The 15,052-nt window shown below is 39.3% G+C and overlaps 1 protein-coding gene across 1 annotated transcript in view; it reads left to right on the top strand.

The window, feature by feature from the left end:
- MAN1A1 (mannosidase alpha class 1A member 1) overlaps nt 1–14,714 on the top strand; it is a 216,425-nt gene extending 201,711 nt beyond the window's left edge. The window contains exons 11-12 of the mRNA XM_005280172.4: nt 6,628–6,743; nt 11,076–14,714. Of these exons, the coding sequence (XP_005280229.1) occupies nt 6,628–6,743; nt 11,076–11,202 (243 nt within the window). The 3' untranslated portion in view covers nt 11,203–14,714. The remainder of the gene's footprint in view (nt 1–6,627; nt 6,744–11,075) is intronic.
- The last annotated feature ends 338 nt before the right edge of the window (nt 14,715–15,052 follow it).

Below are 15,052 nucleotides of genomic sequence, written 5' to 3'. Positions count from 1 at the left end.
AAGGGTGGAAAGGGAGTTAAAGGGCTTGTTGGCCCCACAGAGATACCAAAATTAGGTTGTGATGGATGGTCTGTTTTGGTAATAAGCATGTGATTGGGGAGGAGAAGATGGTATGGACAGTTAAATAACTGAATTTATGATTTTCTTTTCTGGATTTGTCAGGTATGGTTTGCGGGGCGGGGGAGGGGCAACCCTGACTACTTCACAGTGAAGTTTTATGGGTATTAATTTCCTAGTTTTTGAAATTATTAATTGGAGGCTGGAGTTTGGCAGCAAAGAGGTGAGGGGGAGATGGGAGGTCAGATGTGGTGGGTGCTAATGCCATTTTGTTGCCCAGTCACCCAGTTTTGTGAGTCACCCACCTTTTGTAGCTCTTCGCAGTCTGCCTGGGACTGAACTATATCTTGAGTAGTTTTGTCTCATCTGCAGATTTTGCCACCCCTTTTTCCAGATTGTTTATGAATAGGACAGGGCCCGTACAGACCCCTGGGGGACACCACTATTTACCTCTCTTCATTCTGAAAACTGACCATTTTTTCCTACCCTTTGTTTCCTATCTTTTAACCAGTTACCAATCCATGAAAGAACCTTCTCTCTTATCCCACGACTGCTTATTTTGCTTAAGAGCCTTTGGTGAGGGACCTTGGCAAAGGCTTTCTGAAAATCTAAATACACTATGTCCACTGGATCTCCTTTTGTCCGCATACTTGTTGACCCCCTCAAAGAATTCTAGTAGATTGGTGAGGCATGATTTCCCTTTACAAAAACCATGTTGACTATTTCCCAACAAATGATGTTCATCTATGTGTCTGACAATTTTGTTCTTTACGATAGTTTCAACCAATGACCTTATCGTCTTTGAGTGCTCCTTTAGCATCTCAATCGTCCAGTGACCCCACTGGTTGTTTAGCAGGCTTTCTGCTTCTGATGTATTTTAAAAAAAAATTGCTATTACTTTTGCAGTCTTTGGCTAGCTGTTCTTCAAATTCTTTTTTGGTCTTTCTAATTATATTTTTACAATTCATTTGCCAGAGTTTATGCTCTTTTCTATTTTCCTCATTAGGATTTATCTACCGCTTTTTAAAGGATGCCTTTTTGTCTCTCACTGCTTCTTTTACTTTGTTGTTTAACCACAGTGGCTCTTTTTTGGTTCTCTTACTATGTTTTTTTAAATTGGGGTATACATTTAAGTTGAGCCTCTGTTATGGTGTCTTTAAAAAGTTTCCATGCAGCTTGCAGGGATTTTACTTTTGGTACTGTACCTTTTAATTTGTTTCACTAACCTCCTCATTTTTGTGCAGTTCCCCTTTCTGAAATTAAATGTTACAGTGTTGGGCCGCTGTGGAGTTTTCCCCGCCACAGAGATGTTAAATTTAATTATATTATGGTCACTATTACCAAGTGGTCCAGCTATATTCACCTCTTGGACCTGATCCTGTGCTCCACTTAGTACTAAATCAAGAATTGCCTCTCCTCTTGTGGGTTCCAGGACTAGCTGCTCCAAGAATCAGTCATTTAAGGTGTCAAGAAACTTATCTCAGCATCCCTTCTGGAGGTGATATGTACACAGTCAATATGGGGATAGTTGAAATCCCCCACTATTATTATTGAGTTTTTTATTTTAATAGCCTCTCTAATCTCCCTGAGCATTTCAGAGTCACTAACACCATCCTGGTCAAATGGTCTGTAATATAGCCCTACTGCTAGATTCTTATTTTTCAAGCATGGAATTACTATCCATAGAGGTTCTATAATACAGTTTTGTTCATTTAAGATTTTTACTTCATTTGATTCTACGCTTTCTTTCACATATAGTGCCACTCCCCCACCAGCACGACCTGTTCTGTCCTTCTGATATATTTTGTACCCTGATATTACTATGTCCCATTGATTATCCTCATTCCACCAGGTTTCTGTGATGCCTATTCAATATCCTCATTTAATACTAGGCACTCTGGTTCACCCATCTTATTATTTAGACTTCTAGCATAGGTATATAAGCATTTTAAAAACTTGTCATTTTTTGGCTGTTCCCTATTGCATGACTTACTAAAGTCAAGATGTATCACATCTATAGCTTCCCGCGTCCAAAAGTCTTGTTACTCTATCAAAGGAGGATTTTAGGTTGGTTTGATGTGGTTTCTTGACACATCCATGTTGACTGTTACTTATCTTCTTCTAAGTGCTTACAAATTGATTATTTATTCCACTATCTTTCCGGGTACCGAAGTTAAGTGTCTGGTCTATAATTCCCTGGGTTTTCCTTATTCCCCTTTTTATACATAGATACTATATTTGCCCTTTTCCAACCATCTGGGATCTGTCCTGTCCTCCATGAATTCTCAGAGATAATTGCTAATGATTCAGAGATCTCTTCGGACAATTCCTTAAGTATTCCATAATGTGTTTGCCTCCTTGAAGACATTTAACTTGTCTAAGTAATTCTTTCCCTATTTCAGCCTCAAGTCCTACTTCATTTACACTGTTCACTTGTTAGTTGTCCAATCACTACTAACCCTTTTGGTGAAAACCGAAACAAAAACAGGCATTTAAAACTTGGACCACTGCTGCTTTTTCTGTTCTTGCCTTGCCCTTCACATAGAGTAAATGGGCCTACCCTGTCCTTAGTCTTCCTCTTGATTCTAACGTATTTGTAAAATGTTTTGTTACACTTTATGTCCATAGTTAGTTTAATCTCATTTTGTGCCTTGGCCTTTCTGATTTTGGTGTTTTTTATATTTATCCTTAGTAATTTGACCGCGTTTTCACTTTTATATGACTCATTTTTGAGTTTCAGGTTGTTGTAGATCACATGATTAAATCAGGAGTTTAATGATGATTGAGTCTAATATGATGGAATCTAACAGACAGTGCTAGAGATCTTTCTTTGAATACCTGTAGGGATTACAGGGACTCTCCTGTGATAGAGGGAGCCCTACTAATGAAAGGAAAATGAGATTAATCTGAACTGTCTGTCACTTAACCATGAGAGTAATTAACCATTACAACAACTTACTGAGAATTGTGATGGATTCTCCATCACTGACCACTTTAAATCATGAGTGGATGTTTTTCTAAAAGATGCACTCTAGGAATTATTTTGAGGAAGTTCTTTGGGCCTTTGTTTTATACAAGAGGTCAGACTAGATGATCACAGTGGTCTCTTCTGGCCATTGAATCTATGATTCCACGGAGAACATATGAGAGGGTGGTCAAATCTTCTTGTTTCCTCACCCTGAAAATTCAGTTTTGTAAACAAAGTTAATTTCTTCTATAAACTTATTGTTTGTTTGTTTTTCATGAGCTGGTCCCTATGTCTATTCAATATATGGGTACGCAGGTGCATCATACACCTAAAACTGGAAAATCTTGAAAGTAATATCTGTTGGTCTGTGCCAGCATCGTGGATTGTCTCATGCTAAGCACCCACACTATCCTCTGCTTTTGAGTCCAGCCCTTCTGAGGGACATTTTCAGCCCAGAGGAGGATACTATCTCAAGGAGGAATTAAATCCGCCAAAGCTTCCTTCCACTGACAGTACCTCCAGTGGAGACTGACCCAGCCTTCTGATCAGCTGAATCTGATGTCCTGGATGAACAACCCCCCCCCCCCCCCCCCCCCAGAGAGAGGTTAACCCAGACAGGGCTTCAGTAGTTTTGCTGGACCCCATCCTCTGCCCAAGCAAGGGATCACTGATATCCTGCTTTTGGGGTCCTTGCCCCTTCCCCCCCCAACCAGATTTTGTGACCCTTCTTGCTGGCCCTATTGGGGTCCATGGGATCCTTATGCACAAAACCCAGGATCTACGCACTCTACCAGAGAATTACTCTCCTCCTAGGCAACAGCAACTGGCTGTGCAGGAGTATGTGGAAGAGGAAGACGACAAGCTGGATATGCCAGTACTGGACATACTAAGAGGAGTATCTTTCTCAATTACTCCATCTTCATCATCCCCACCTGATGACCATAAACAATATCAATAATTTGTTGAGGAGGATGGTGGCAATACTTCAGATCCCGTTAGAAGTTAAGGATATACAGCACAAGCACTTGGATACCCTGCAGCCTATGGGACCCAGTCAAGTAGCTCTCCCAGTGAATGAAACCATTATAGAACCAGCTAGAGTATATGGTCTACACAAGCAATGTGTACCCTATTCCCCTAAAAGGGCTGAGAAACATTATTTTGTGTTAGCAAAAGGACAGAATACTTGTTCACCCACCCTGCCCCAAAGTCCCAGGTAGTGCAAGCAGCAAAGGAAAGATCCCCAGGCAGCAACACACTAAAACAATTCCGGTGGACAACAGAGTGAAACAGCTGGACCTTCCCATGTCCACAGGGTTTGTTTTTGGGTGTTGCTGCCTGGGTCTTTCCATGGCTGCTTGTACTACTAGTGACTTTGGGGCAGGGTGGGACATTCTGGAGTTCAGAATCTCTATCTATGAGGCCCTGTTAGCAGCATATGACTTTGTGAACTACTCATAGTTCCTGGAATTCAAAGACAAACTCCCCCAGGAGGAAAGGGCCTAATCCCAAACCCTTGTTAAGGAAGGTAGAATCGTGGCTAAAACCTCATTGCAAACTGCAGTTGGAGCAGCTGGTACCCCATCAAGATGTATAGTGACCACAATAGTAATGTGGCGAGAGTTGTGGTTTCATCTTTAGGGTTCTCCAGACAGGTTCAGAATTCCTCTGAGGACATGCCTTTTCATTAAACCAATAGCTTCAGGGAGAAAACAGATGAGTTTTTGCACTCACTTAAAAGACTCCAGGACAACTCTCTGCTCCCTGGGCATTTATATCCCAGCCACAAAAAGGAGGTGTCATTAACAGGTGTATGAGCCAAGTCCCTTCTGCAGTCTTTCTACCACCGAAGACCATAAAAATCACCACACAAGCATTAGAGCATACGGAGCCCAAGATATGCAGTCCCATCCACCAGAGGCGGATTAGGGTTTGTGGGGCCTTGGACTAAAGCAAGTGGCGCCATCTCCACCTGTTTCCAGAGTCTGCTTTGGTGGCCACCTTGCATATTCTATGCACAACTGGAGGGCTCTAACAATGGAAAAGTGGATACTAGACATCATCCACTTAGGCTACACCATCAAGTTTCTTTCCTCGTCTTCTCCAAAACTCCCTTCCAGCCCCTCTTCAAGGACCACTCTTACAAGGAGCAACACCTACAGAAGGTGGACTCTCTCCTGGTTCAGGGAGATATAGAGCAAGTGCCATCTCAGGATCAAGAGAAAGGGTTTGCTCAATTATTTTGTAGATCCCAAGAAAAAGGGAGAATGGAAGCCCATTTTTAACCTATGTCAGCTAATTTATTTATTTAATTTTTGCAAATTAAAATTCTGCATGGTTATGCTGGCATCAGTAATTCCCTTCTTGGAGAAAGGCACATGGTTTGCAGCCCTGGTGTGAAAGGTGTTTTCACCCATCCCACAGAAGGTTCCTCAGTTTTCTGGTAGGACAGGAACACTACCAGTTCAGAGTACTCCCGTTTGGGCTGGCAGCAGTACCCAAAAACTTCGTGGAGGTCTTTTCAGTGGTCGCAGCACAGATGAGATAAAATCACTACACTGTCTTCATGTACTTGGACAACTGGCTTTTAACAGGCAGATCATATCTGGAAGTTGTCGACAACCTTTTCCTTGTGCCACTTCCTGGCATACTTGGGAACGTGCCTAAACATGGAGAAGTCTACTCTGACTCCCAAGCATCTCATAAACTTTATAGGGATGCCCCTGGACTTGACCACAGTGAGGGCCTACTTCCCAGCAGACAGATTCCATACCAGGAGCAGTCTGATTAAAAACAAGTCACTCACAAACCCCAAACAACAGTCCAGGTCCATCTTTTTTTGCTAAGCCACATGGCCTCTTGTACTTACATAATTCCGTTCACCAGGCTACATCTCCGTTGACTGCAAGCCTGGCTCAGGGCAAGATATACATCAGACAGACATAGCACAAATACCGTAGTGACAATCTCCATCAATGTCAGTGCTTCACTTACCTTTTGGACAAACCTGAAACACGTGTATTGGAGTCCCTTTTCTGCCTTCCACACTCAACGTGACAATAATCACGGATGCATCCCTCATTGGGGAGCCCACATGAGCAGTCACAAGATATGTGGACACCTCAGAAGGCCAGGATGCATATCAATCTCTTGGAACTAATGGCAGTCAGACAGGCCTGCAATGCATACGATCCCAATGTGCCTAGATAATGTCAGACAACATGATGACCCTCTTCTATATAAACAAACAAGGTGGGGCAAGATCCACTGGCCTCAGGTACCTGGTGCACATGCATACCCACATGTGGAACACAGATAGGGACCATCCATCTCAAAGAACCTCCTTTTATAGGTAAGTCACCACCATTTTTGCTTTTTTTCCCCTAAATATATAATTATGCCAATATATGCACTCTGTCAAAAGTAAAATTACAAGAATTCTAAATATATTTATCTAGTTCTGCAATTTCAAATCTTTCCCAAGGAGACTATGACAAAAAGGTTCTCATTTAGCTGCAGAGTAATTGGATTTGGCAGACTAACAGTAAAATTGACAGAAGATTAATTTTCTTTTACTTAATTTTTTTCTCTCATGAATTCAGGCACTGGAACAACATTGCAGAGTAGATGGTGGCTATTCTGGAATTAGAGATGTTTATAGCAACCATCAAAGCCATGATGATGTGCAGCAGAGTTTCTTCCTTTCAGAGACCCTCAAGTAAGTTAACAAGGAGACTTAATTTATATTAATGAATCTCTACAGATCTTATTTACAGATGACTACTTACCATTAGTAATCTTGACATTCAGGTAATGTAAAATCTGACTGGAACAATATGCAGCTTTTGTTATGTGGCAGGAAGACAGATTGCATTTTTATTAATAAACTGAATTCTGTTGGAAATATCTTTACCTCGATTAAAGACATTTCATACTTACTGTTAAGAAATTACATCTCGCAATTTTGATAGGATCTAGTTATACATGCCAATACCAACACCACTGTTTTACCAGACAAGATGGTGAGATTGTCCTCTTGTACTGAATACTTTTTATGTTAACTATGGAGCAGGAAAAAAGCAACTAACTTTTATGGTAAATTCATACAGCCTTGATAAGAGAACAAAGAAGGGGCCCTCTTTCTCTCCTCAGCTTTTAATGAAATAAAGGAAATCTTGCATCAATCTTTTTTCCCCCCATGTCTTTCTATTCTTTGCAACCCAGCCTTGCATAATAACAATGTAATCATGCAGTTTCTACCGAAAGTGTATTTCCCTAGTGGGAAATTTTGTGTCCATATATATGGGATTTTTTAAGAGCATAGTGTACAATCTAGTATTCTGCCCCATAATACAGTCCTTTAAGTCATCCATGTAAGGATTTTGACCAAACAAAATTGTTATGGCTTCTTGGAGATTTTGCTGTCAACTATCGTTGAGCCAACAGGGTTTCTGATTATATTAGTTGTAGTAACCCAGTCTGAAACCATGCTCCAAAACACACTTTTGTGAAAGAATTAAAAAAAAAAAAAAAAAAACGTAACAGTCAAACACCCATTTTGACAGTCTTATGCATAGGGAGGACTGAAGAGAGAAGCTTTTTCTGAAGCCTAGCATCTCCCACAGTTTTCCTTCATATGGGCTATTCCCTTCCTGTCTGCTGTTTCTGGAGGCAGTTCAAAACTGTAGCATAGCCAGTGCTAGCCACGCCCCTTTCTCCAGCCTGCTGTCAGATCATCTGCCTCCACAATAGCAGTCAGTGGAGGTTTCCTTTGCTTCCAAACTTTCCTTTGCCTTCATATTTTTGCTTTGTTTTGTTTTCGGGCTGTACTGAGCACCCTTCTTTGGCCTGGTCTACACTGCGGGGGGATAGATCTAAGAATGCAACTTCAGCTACGAGAATAGTGTAGCTGAAGTCGACGTATCTTAGATCAAATTAAAATTACTTACTTCGCATCGTTGCGGCGCTGGATCGATGGCCACGGCTCCTCCGTTGACTTTGCTTCAGCCTCTCGCACTGCTGGAGTTCAGCAGTCGACGGGAGAGCGATCGGGGATCGATTTATCGCATCTACGCTACACGCAATAAATCGATTCCCAATAGATCGATTGCTGCCCGCCGATCCGGCAGGTAATGTAGACGTACCTTTTGTTCTCTCCTCCGCTCCTCTTCTTAAACCAGGTATTTAGCGGCACATGGCTGAAGCCACTTGGAGTTCTCTCTTTCAGGGATGGTACAGCAGCCACATGAGCAGTGGACTAAGCCTAAAAGGTGCACCATCTGTGAGGCAGCTTTAACAAGCTTTACAGAGGGCAAGTTATGCCTTGCCTGTTCTCAGCCAGCCAGCCCTAGCACTGCTAGGATTCAGAGCTTTGAGTCAGACAACCATGTTGGTACCCCATCTCCTCAAGAAACACAGAAAAGCTTGATCAGGGGAAACAGAGCAGAATAGGCAGAGGTTGTAAGGATGAGGGAGGACTTTATTCAGATGGCCAAGAGGGTAAGTCCTGGGACAATTCAGGACCATAAGGATAAGACACTAGTAGGGCTTCCAGTCCTACCCCAAGTCCTGAAATGAGTCCTAAGTGCTTTTCGGGTGGAAGCAAGGTTTACAGCAGCCCCACCTTCCTCTCAGCTTGATTCAGAAAACTAGCAGTGAATTCCCATCCCCCAACCTGGGGGAGTGGGAGTCCACGCTGGAGGACTCCCAAGAGAGAAATTTCTAGAGGACTCATGACCCTGTGCAAGGCTAGCCACAAAAGACCCATCCAGGGCACAGCCTGCTGGCCATGCTTGCAAAGCACGTAAAAAAAATAATTAAAAGATCCAAAAGAAATTAAAGGGTGGTAAGAAAAACTACAAAAAACCAAATAGGTATTCATCCTCTGACCCAGACACCACCTCCTCTATCGAGGAAGGAGAGCTATTATCAGACTCTGATTATAAGCAGGACACAGACAAAATGCAACCAAGTTTTCTCCCCTCCCCCCCCCTTGAGAAGCTTGAAGCCGGGTGTAAAAAGATTGTATCCATGATTCAGTTTCAGCCTAAGCATGCCCTCAAATCTTAGAGCAAATACCTCCCTTCCAAATCTTGTCATTCGGCAGCAATTCCCCTGCATGCATCCTTTGAGGAGGTAATCTGGGGGAGAGGGAATCTCCTGAAAGGAGTAAATATGTTAACAGCCATGTTCTCAACTTCTACAAGCTTCAAGAGCCGAAGAATGCTCTCACAAATGTACTTAAGGTTGATGCTGCCATAGCTTCTCTAGCAAAGGATATGGTTATTCCATCCAAAGGGGACTTTTTCCCCAAGGATCCAACAAATAGGAAGATGGAAGCCAACCTGAGAGCAGTGTCATGGCTGGAGGACCTTAAAGCCCTTGCAGGCAGAGATCAATCCAACTTTACATCTATACAACATCATGCATGGCAGATATGTTAGTGGATGCTGTGAGGTTTTCTGCCAAGGCCATGGCATCCAGCTCAGTACCCAGGAGATACATATGACTTCCTACCTGAAAGATAGATACTCACTCCAAAAAATTCTTGTGCTCATCTAAATTCACAGGATTTTTCCTCTTTGGAGAAAAATTGGACAAAATAGTGGCTGAAAATGCTGCCAAACTTTCAGTTCCTTCCCCTCTACGATTAGTGCTCTCAGAGGGGACTACAAACCCACTGGGTCAACATTTTACTTGAATAGTTACAGTATAAGCAAGGACTCACTGCACCTAGTTACTTTGTTGGCATTGGAATCACTTTTATTAATTATTGTTTACAAGTTTTTACACAGCTTTGGAATGAATCCTCTGGCAGCAGACTGGAGAAAGGGGCGTGGCTAGCACAGGCTGTGCTACAGCTTTGAATTGCCTCCAGTAACTGCAGACAGGAAGGGAAGAAATTTTCCATTTTATTAGAAGGCAATTGAAATCAGAATGTTCCAAAGCTATTCTAATATGTTTTATAATATATTTTTAATGTTTTTGTTTACTTTAAACAGTGGCACTGGTTCATTTAACCAGGTACTTTAAAATGAGAAACATACCTGATGGCTTACAAATATTCTGATTTCCGTTGCCTTCTAAAGGGAAAGCTGATCCTTTTGGTCCTTTATAGCCTTGGGAGCCTTGCGTACACTGTTCCTGTCGCCAAGGAAGTTCCACCTGTGTTATCAACATTGGGAAACCTTTTCAGACAAACCCTAGTGTAGACACAGCCAATGTGGCAGCCTCAGCTGAAAGTGGCAACTGCACTATGCACTGAATGACAAAGGTGAAGGAAAATATAGGGATTTCTAAAAACTATTTTGATTATATTTTGCTATACAACTTTGTAATTTGAAAAATGTAAAGTATAGAGGTAATAATTAAAAAGTCAGCATTTGCTAACAGTTCCCATGCAGTGGAATTTGAGTGTACAATTTATATCTGTACTACAGTGTCTCCAAGAACTCGGTGTGTAACAGTGAGTAAATGTTGTTTTTAATGGTGATTATTATATTACTGTTAATATATTCCTATTTAGTAAACATTTACCCATGGTATTGTCCCAATCACTGTTTTTTTATTTAAATATCATGCCTTGAACCAAATCATGCTCTTATGAGTAAGGCAAACAGGATTTGACATGCAGTACATGCACTCAGTTTTCTTTTGATGCATGTGGTAATTTATAAAAGCTTGTCGTGACTGTATATTGCTGGAATAATATGTAACAAAAAAGAATGAAACAGAAAAGGAAGTGCTGTTTAACTTTAAGAACCTAGACTTTAGATCTTTGTTATTTATCAAAACAGGAATTTTTACATCACCACCTGCTACTGTCAAGCCTTGAAGCCAATTTTAATTAAGTAGTCCCAATGCTTGGTGCCAAAACATTAGTAAATGTCACTGGTTGATAATGTTTTACATTAGATCTGCTACCTAATATTTCCATCTATAGAAGTGGGGCATTAATATTTATCTGTGAAAATGAATTAGTTCCATTTTTCTCTTCTTTAAACCTGAGGTTATTTCATGGTGTGTCATGTTACCTGTTTTCTCTTGCCAGGTACTTATACTTACTCTTTTCTGAAGATGATCTTCTTCCATTTGAACATTGGATCTTCAACACTGAGGCTCACCCTCTACCAGTTCTTCACAGAGATGATGGGAAGAAGGAAGAAAAACACAAATAAAACAATGTTAAGTTAATTTTTGTTTCATTCCTTAGAAGTTTCTTTCCAGTATTGGGCACACAATGCAGTTTTACTTAAATTCCTGAGATATTTTGAGTTTTAAGCCAACTGTTTTGCAGTCTGTTATATTTGCCAGTAAATATTTATGAATGGACCTAAATTCATTACAGCAAAACTTTTAATCTTATTTTTCCAGCTGAACCACTTTTTTTTTTAAGAAATCTGACGTCTCTAGATTTCATTAAGCTGCAGTGTCATCTTTGCCAAATAGAATAGAGGGGTCTGCATGTTACTTGTTTCCTATTATACTTTTGATTTGACTGCAAAATTCTTTCCTCCTCTATGAGGAGATGTCTGCTTTAAGCTGTAATATTTTGCCATGTTGCAAAAAGCCATAAAGAATTAAGTATAAAGAGCTTTTTTTTTTCGTTGTATGTTAATTTTTTTTGTCTGTCTGTCATCTGAGACAAATCTTGTAACTGTGACAGCCTCTTCTTATGCGGGTCTATCAATTGGTCAAATATCTTCTGAAATTTTTAATTATCAAAGAAGTCTACGTAGGAATAGTTTCATCTCATGCAGACACAATTCTGTTTAAAACTGCAGTGTACTTTGAATTGAACCTAAAAGTTTTTACAAATCCATTACATTAGTTGGACAGATCCTAGTTTTTATTAAAACTCGCCTTTTTGTTTTTGTTTTGTTTAGAATATCACTGCAAACTGAATTGTTTCTTCCATTTTCTAACTAGAGTTACTATCACTTCTATAATCAGTTTGGTATGAGCAAAATAAACAATTTGAAAAACTGGCATTATTGAATTATTAAAAAGGGAATCGTTTCTTATTTATAGCTATTTACGTAATCTGTTAGCTTTTGCATTTGACTGGATGTGTGAGATAAATGAGAAGTTATGAAATTCTTTCTAAAGTTAGGCTGCGAATTATTCGAATCAGAGAATGAGAGATGATTTTTTTAATCTGCTGTGATCTTTTCAACAATTCCATTTGGTTTAGATTGTGACCTAAGACAGTCAGCTGGAACAAAGTAGTTTAATATAGATTATCAGAACATGAGTTCTGAATAGCTCAAAGGAAACTTGTCTTCTAAAAAAAAAAAAAAAAAGTATTGTTTGCATTGGAAGATGGAAATTGACCGGCACACAATTAGTACATTTTGGAAGCCCAGAACAAGGATGACCAAAGTTATAGAAATACAACATGTTTAAAAGTATTCTTCAGACATAAAGCCTAGATTACCAAGAAAAGTTACTTTTAATGGAATCACCAAAGGGAGAAATCAGGCACAATTCCTTTTCTATTGAGATGTATTTTGGAATAGTTTACATGAGTAATTTATATGGATATTAGGAACTTAACTTTTGATTTGCAGACAGGGTGACTGTACTTTATGTTCAGAGTAGGATGTGACCACTGGCTTCCCAGCATGAAAAAGCACACTATTGGGTGGTGTGACTGCAAAGAAGCCAACATGGTTCAAAACAGTAATTCTCAATTTTCTTTTAAATAAGTGCATATGATGACTCAAATATCCTGCTTAGTCGTTTAGGCACTATAGTTCCACAGCCGTAATTAGGTATAAATCTTCTTTCACAAAAGAACAAGACCTTTTTTTTCCCCTTAGTTCTGGAAGTGCTGCAATATAGGTTTTTCAGGTAAAAATTAGGGACAAAGGAAACTTATTACCATTATGTCCTGCATTTTGGAGCAAATCCAAATAACTTCCTCTGCAGATGCAGCCACATGTGTTTGTTGTTCCACTGGATACAGAAAAGGGTGTTTCCCATGCAATCTGCCTGGGTGGAGGCAAGGCTGGAGGATCCACTGCTATGCTGATCCTCTCTCTTTGGGGTTTGGTGGGAACATAAAGCATTTGTGAGGTTATGCATCATTGGGCTGAGCCTGCAGAGAGGACCTGCTGGGGGCTACACAACTTGGGTGCCACACACACATCTGCCTAGTGCCCTGCCTGGCTACTCTTAATCAGTGCTGAGCTCAAGATTTGAGCCTTCGTTATCCATATGTCTTTGTTCATTTAACGAATATCAGTGACAAGGTAGTCACATTTTTAGGTATCTTGTATACGATAATCCTGGCTCCATTAAAATGCATGGTGAATCTCCCATTGACTTTAGTGGGCCAGGATTTTTATCATTTGAGGATAATATTAACTATGTCATCCTTTTCATTATGAAATGCCCCAATATAATACAAGATGTTTTTAAAAGGAATACAAGCCCTTCTAATTTTGGAGTAAAAACTAATTTTTTTACTCCCTTCCACTCCAAAAAAATGGCAATATTGAATTTTTATCCAATTACTTTTAGTCCGTAAACATCTTATGCTGCCTGCTGTGTAATTTTTGTGTGCGAGCTTCTGTGGGCCTCATTTCTTTTAGTCAGATAATAAAACCAATAAAATCAGAAAAACAGTTTTTGGAGACATGTTTTATTAACTTGGTTTTTACATTTTCTTAATCAGTCTACTACAAATTGGGACAAATTGGGGGAAATTTATTGTACATACAAATTTCCCTCACTCCCAGCATATAAAGGTAAAGAATGCAAAATGGTTGCGTAAATTGGGTTTTAAGTGTTTAGATATTTAAATTTCATGTTGATTTTCCTGGAATACAGAAATTTTGAAGTGTATAATTTTTCTGGTTTGGGAGTTATGATTTGAAAGAGCACAAAGTTGATACATGATTCTGTTACTGACAACATATTTGGTATTCAGGTGTACAAACTGCACTGTACTGTACCTTTTGTAAACTATGTAAGTAGACAAGAAGATTGTACAACATGTAGAATCTGCCAACTGTAAGAATACCCTATTTTGTAAGTTCAGGAATATTGATTTTTTTAAAAAGAACCCCAATACACCAAAGTGTGAAATGTTCTAGTGATCACCATTTAATCAGTCAGCTTTTACCAACAGTTACCACACAGCTAAAATAGTATTTTCCTAGTACTTACAATAAGAAATTAGTTTGGAAACTGCTGATTTGAAGACCACTGTATATGTAATTGATAATTCATATGGAAGAGAAACTGCTGAATTTTGAAAAAATGTAAACAGTGTATCCAATATCTTTGTGCAGACATTGCCTAAATTCTCATTCCTTTTCAGCATATAACGGTTCAGTTAGTTTACATGTTAAATTCTAAATGGTGAATAATTTAAATGGCACTTAAATTAAGTTGCAGAAACAACAATTGTTTTGATTGTTTGTGGAATTAATATTGCATATGTTTGTTGTCTGACAGTTCTACAATACCCAATGACTCACTATTTCTATGGTGACTTCATCATATGTATTATCCATTTCTATCCATTAAATTTTTTGATTTGTACATATTCCATTTAGTCTTTTCCACCTTTATATAAATCTCTGATGTAATGAGACACATAACAGATCAAGATGCTTAATTTTTAAGAACTATATTTGTAAAAATTTCTCTATTGTGAATAAAGTCTTTTAATATATCTGTTCATTTTGTTAGTTTATTCTTTGTTATACTAAGTGGTTGAAGGCGCTGTGTATTACAAGAATTACAGTATTTCAAAGGCTTGTAAATAAGTGCAGAAGTAAATGCAGTAATCTGCTTCATAGCCCTGGTTGGGACACTGTTCTGCTGAATTCTGATCAGTAGCGCTGATAAATGCAGAATACTGCTAATCACTTGTTAAGGTATTGTAATTAATCAAAAAGTACCAGTTAATGTCTGTGAAATAGGGCATAGAATTGCTGCTATAACAAAAATCTGTGGACACTACATCAGTCCTATTGAAGAAATATCTATTAGTAACAAAAAAAAATAAAAAAGCAA

This window comes from Chrysemys picta, chromosome 3 (genome assembly GCF_011386835.1).
Source record: "Chrysemys picta bellii isolate R12L10 chromosome 3, ASM1138683v2, whole genome shotgun sequence".
Classification (NCBI taxonomy): Eukaryota; Metazoa; Chordata; order Testudines; family Emydidae; genus Chrysemys; species Chrysemys picta.
This window is presented reverse-complemented; position numbering and strand designations above follow the sequence as displayed.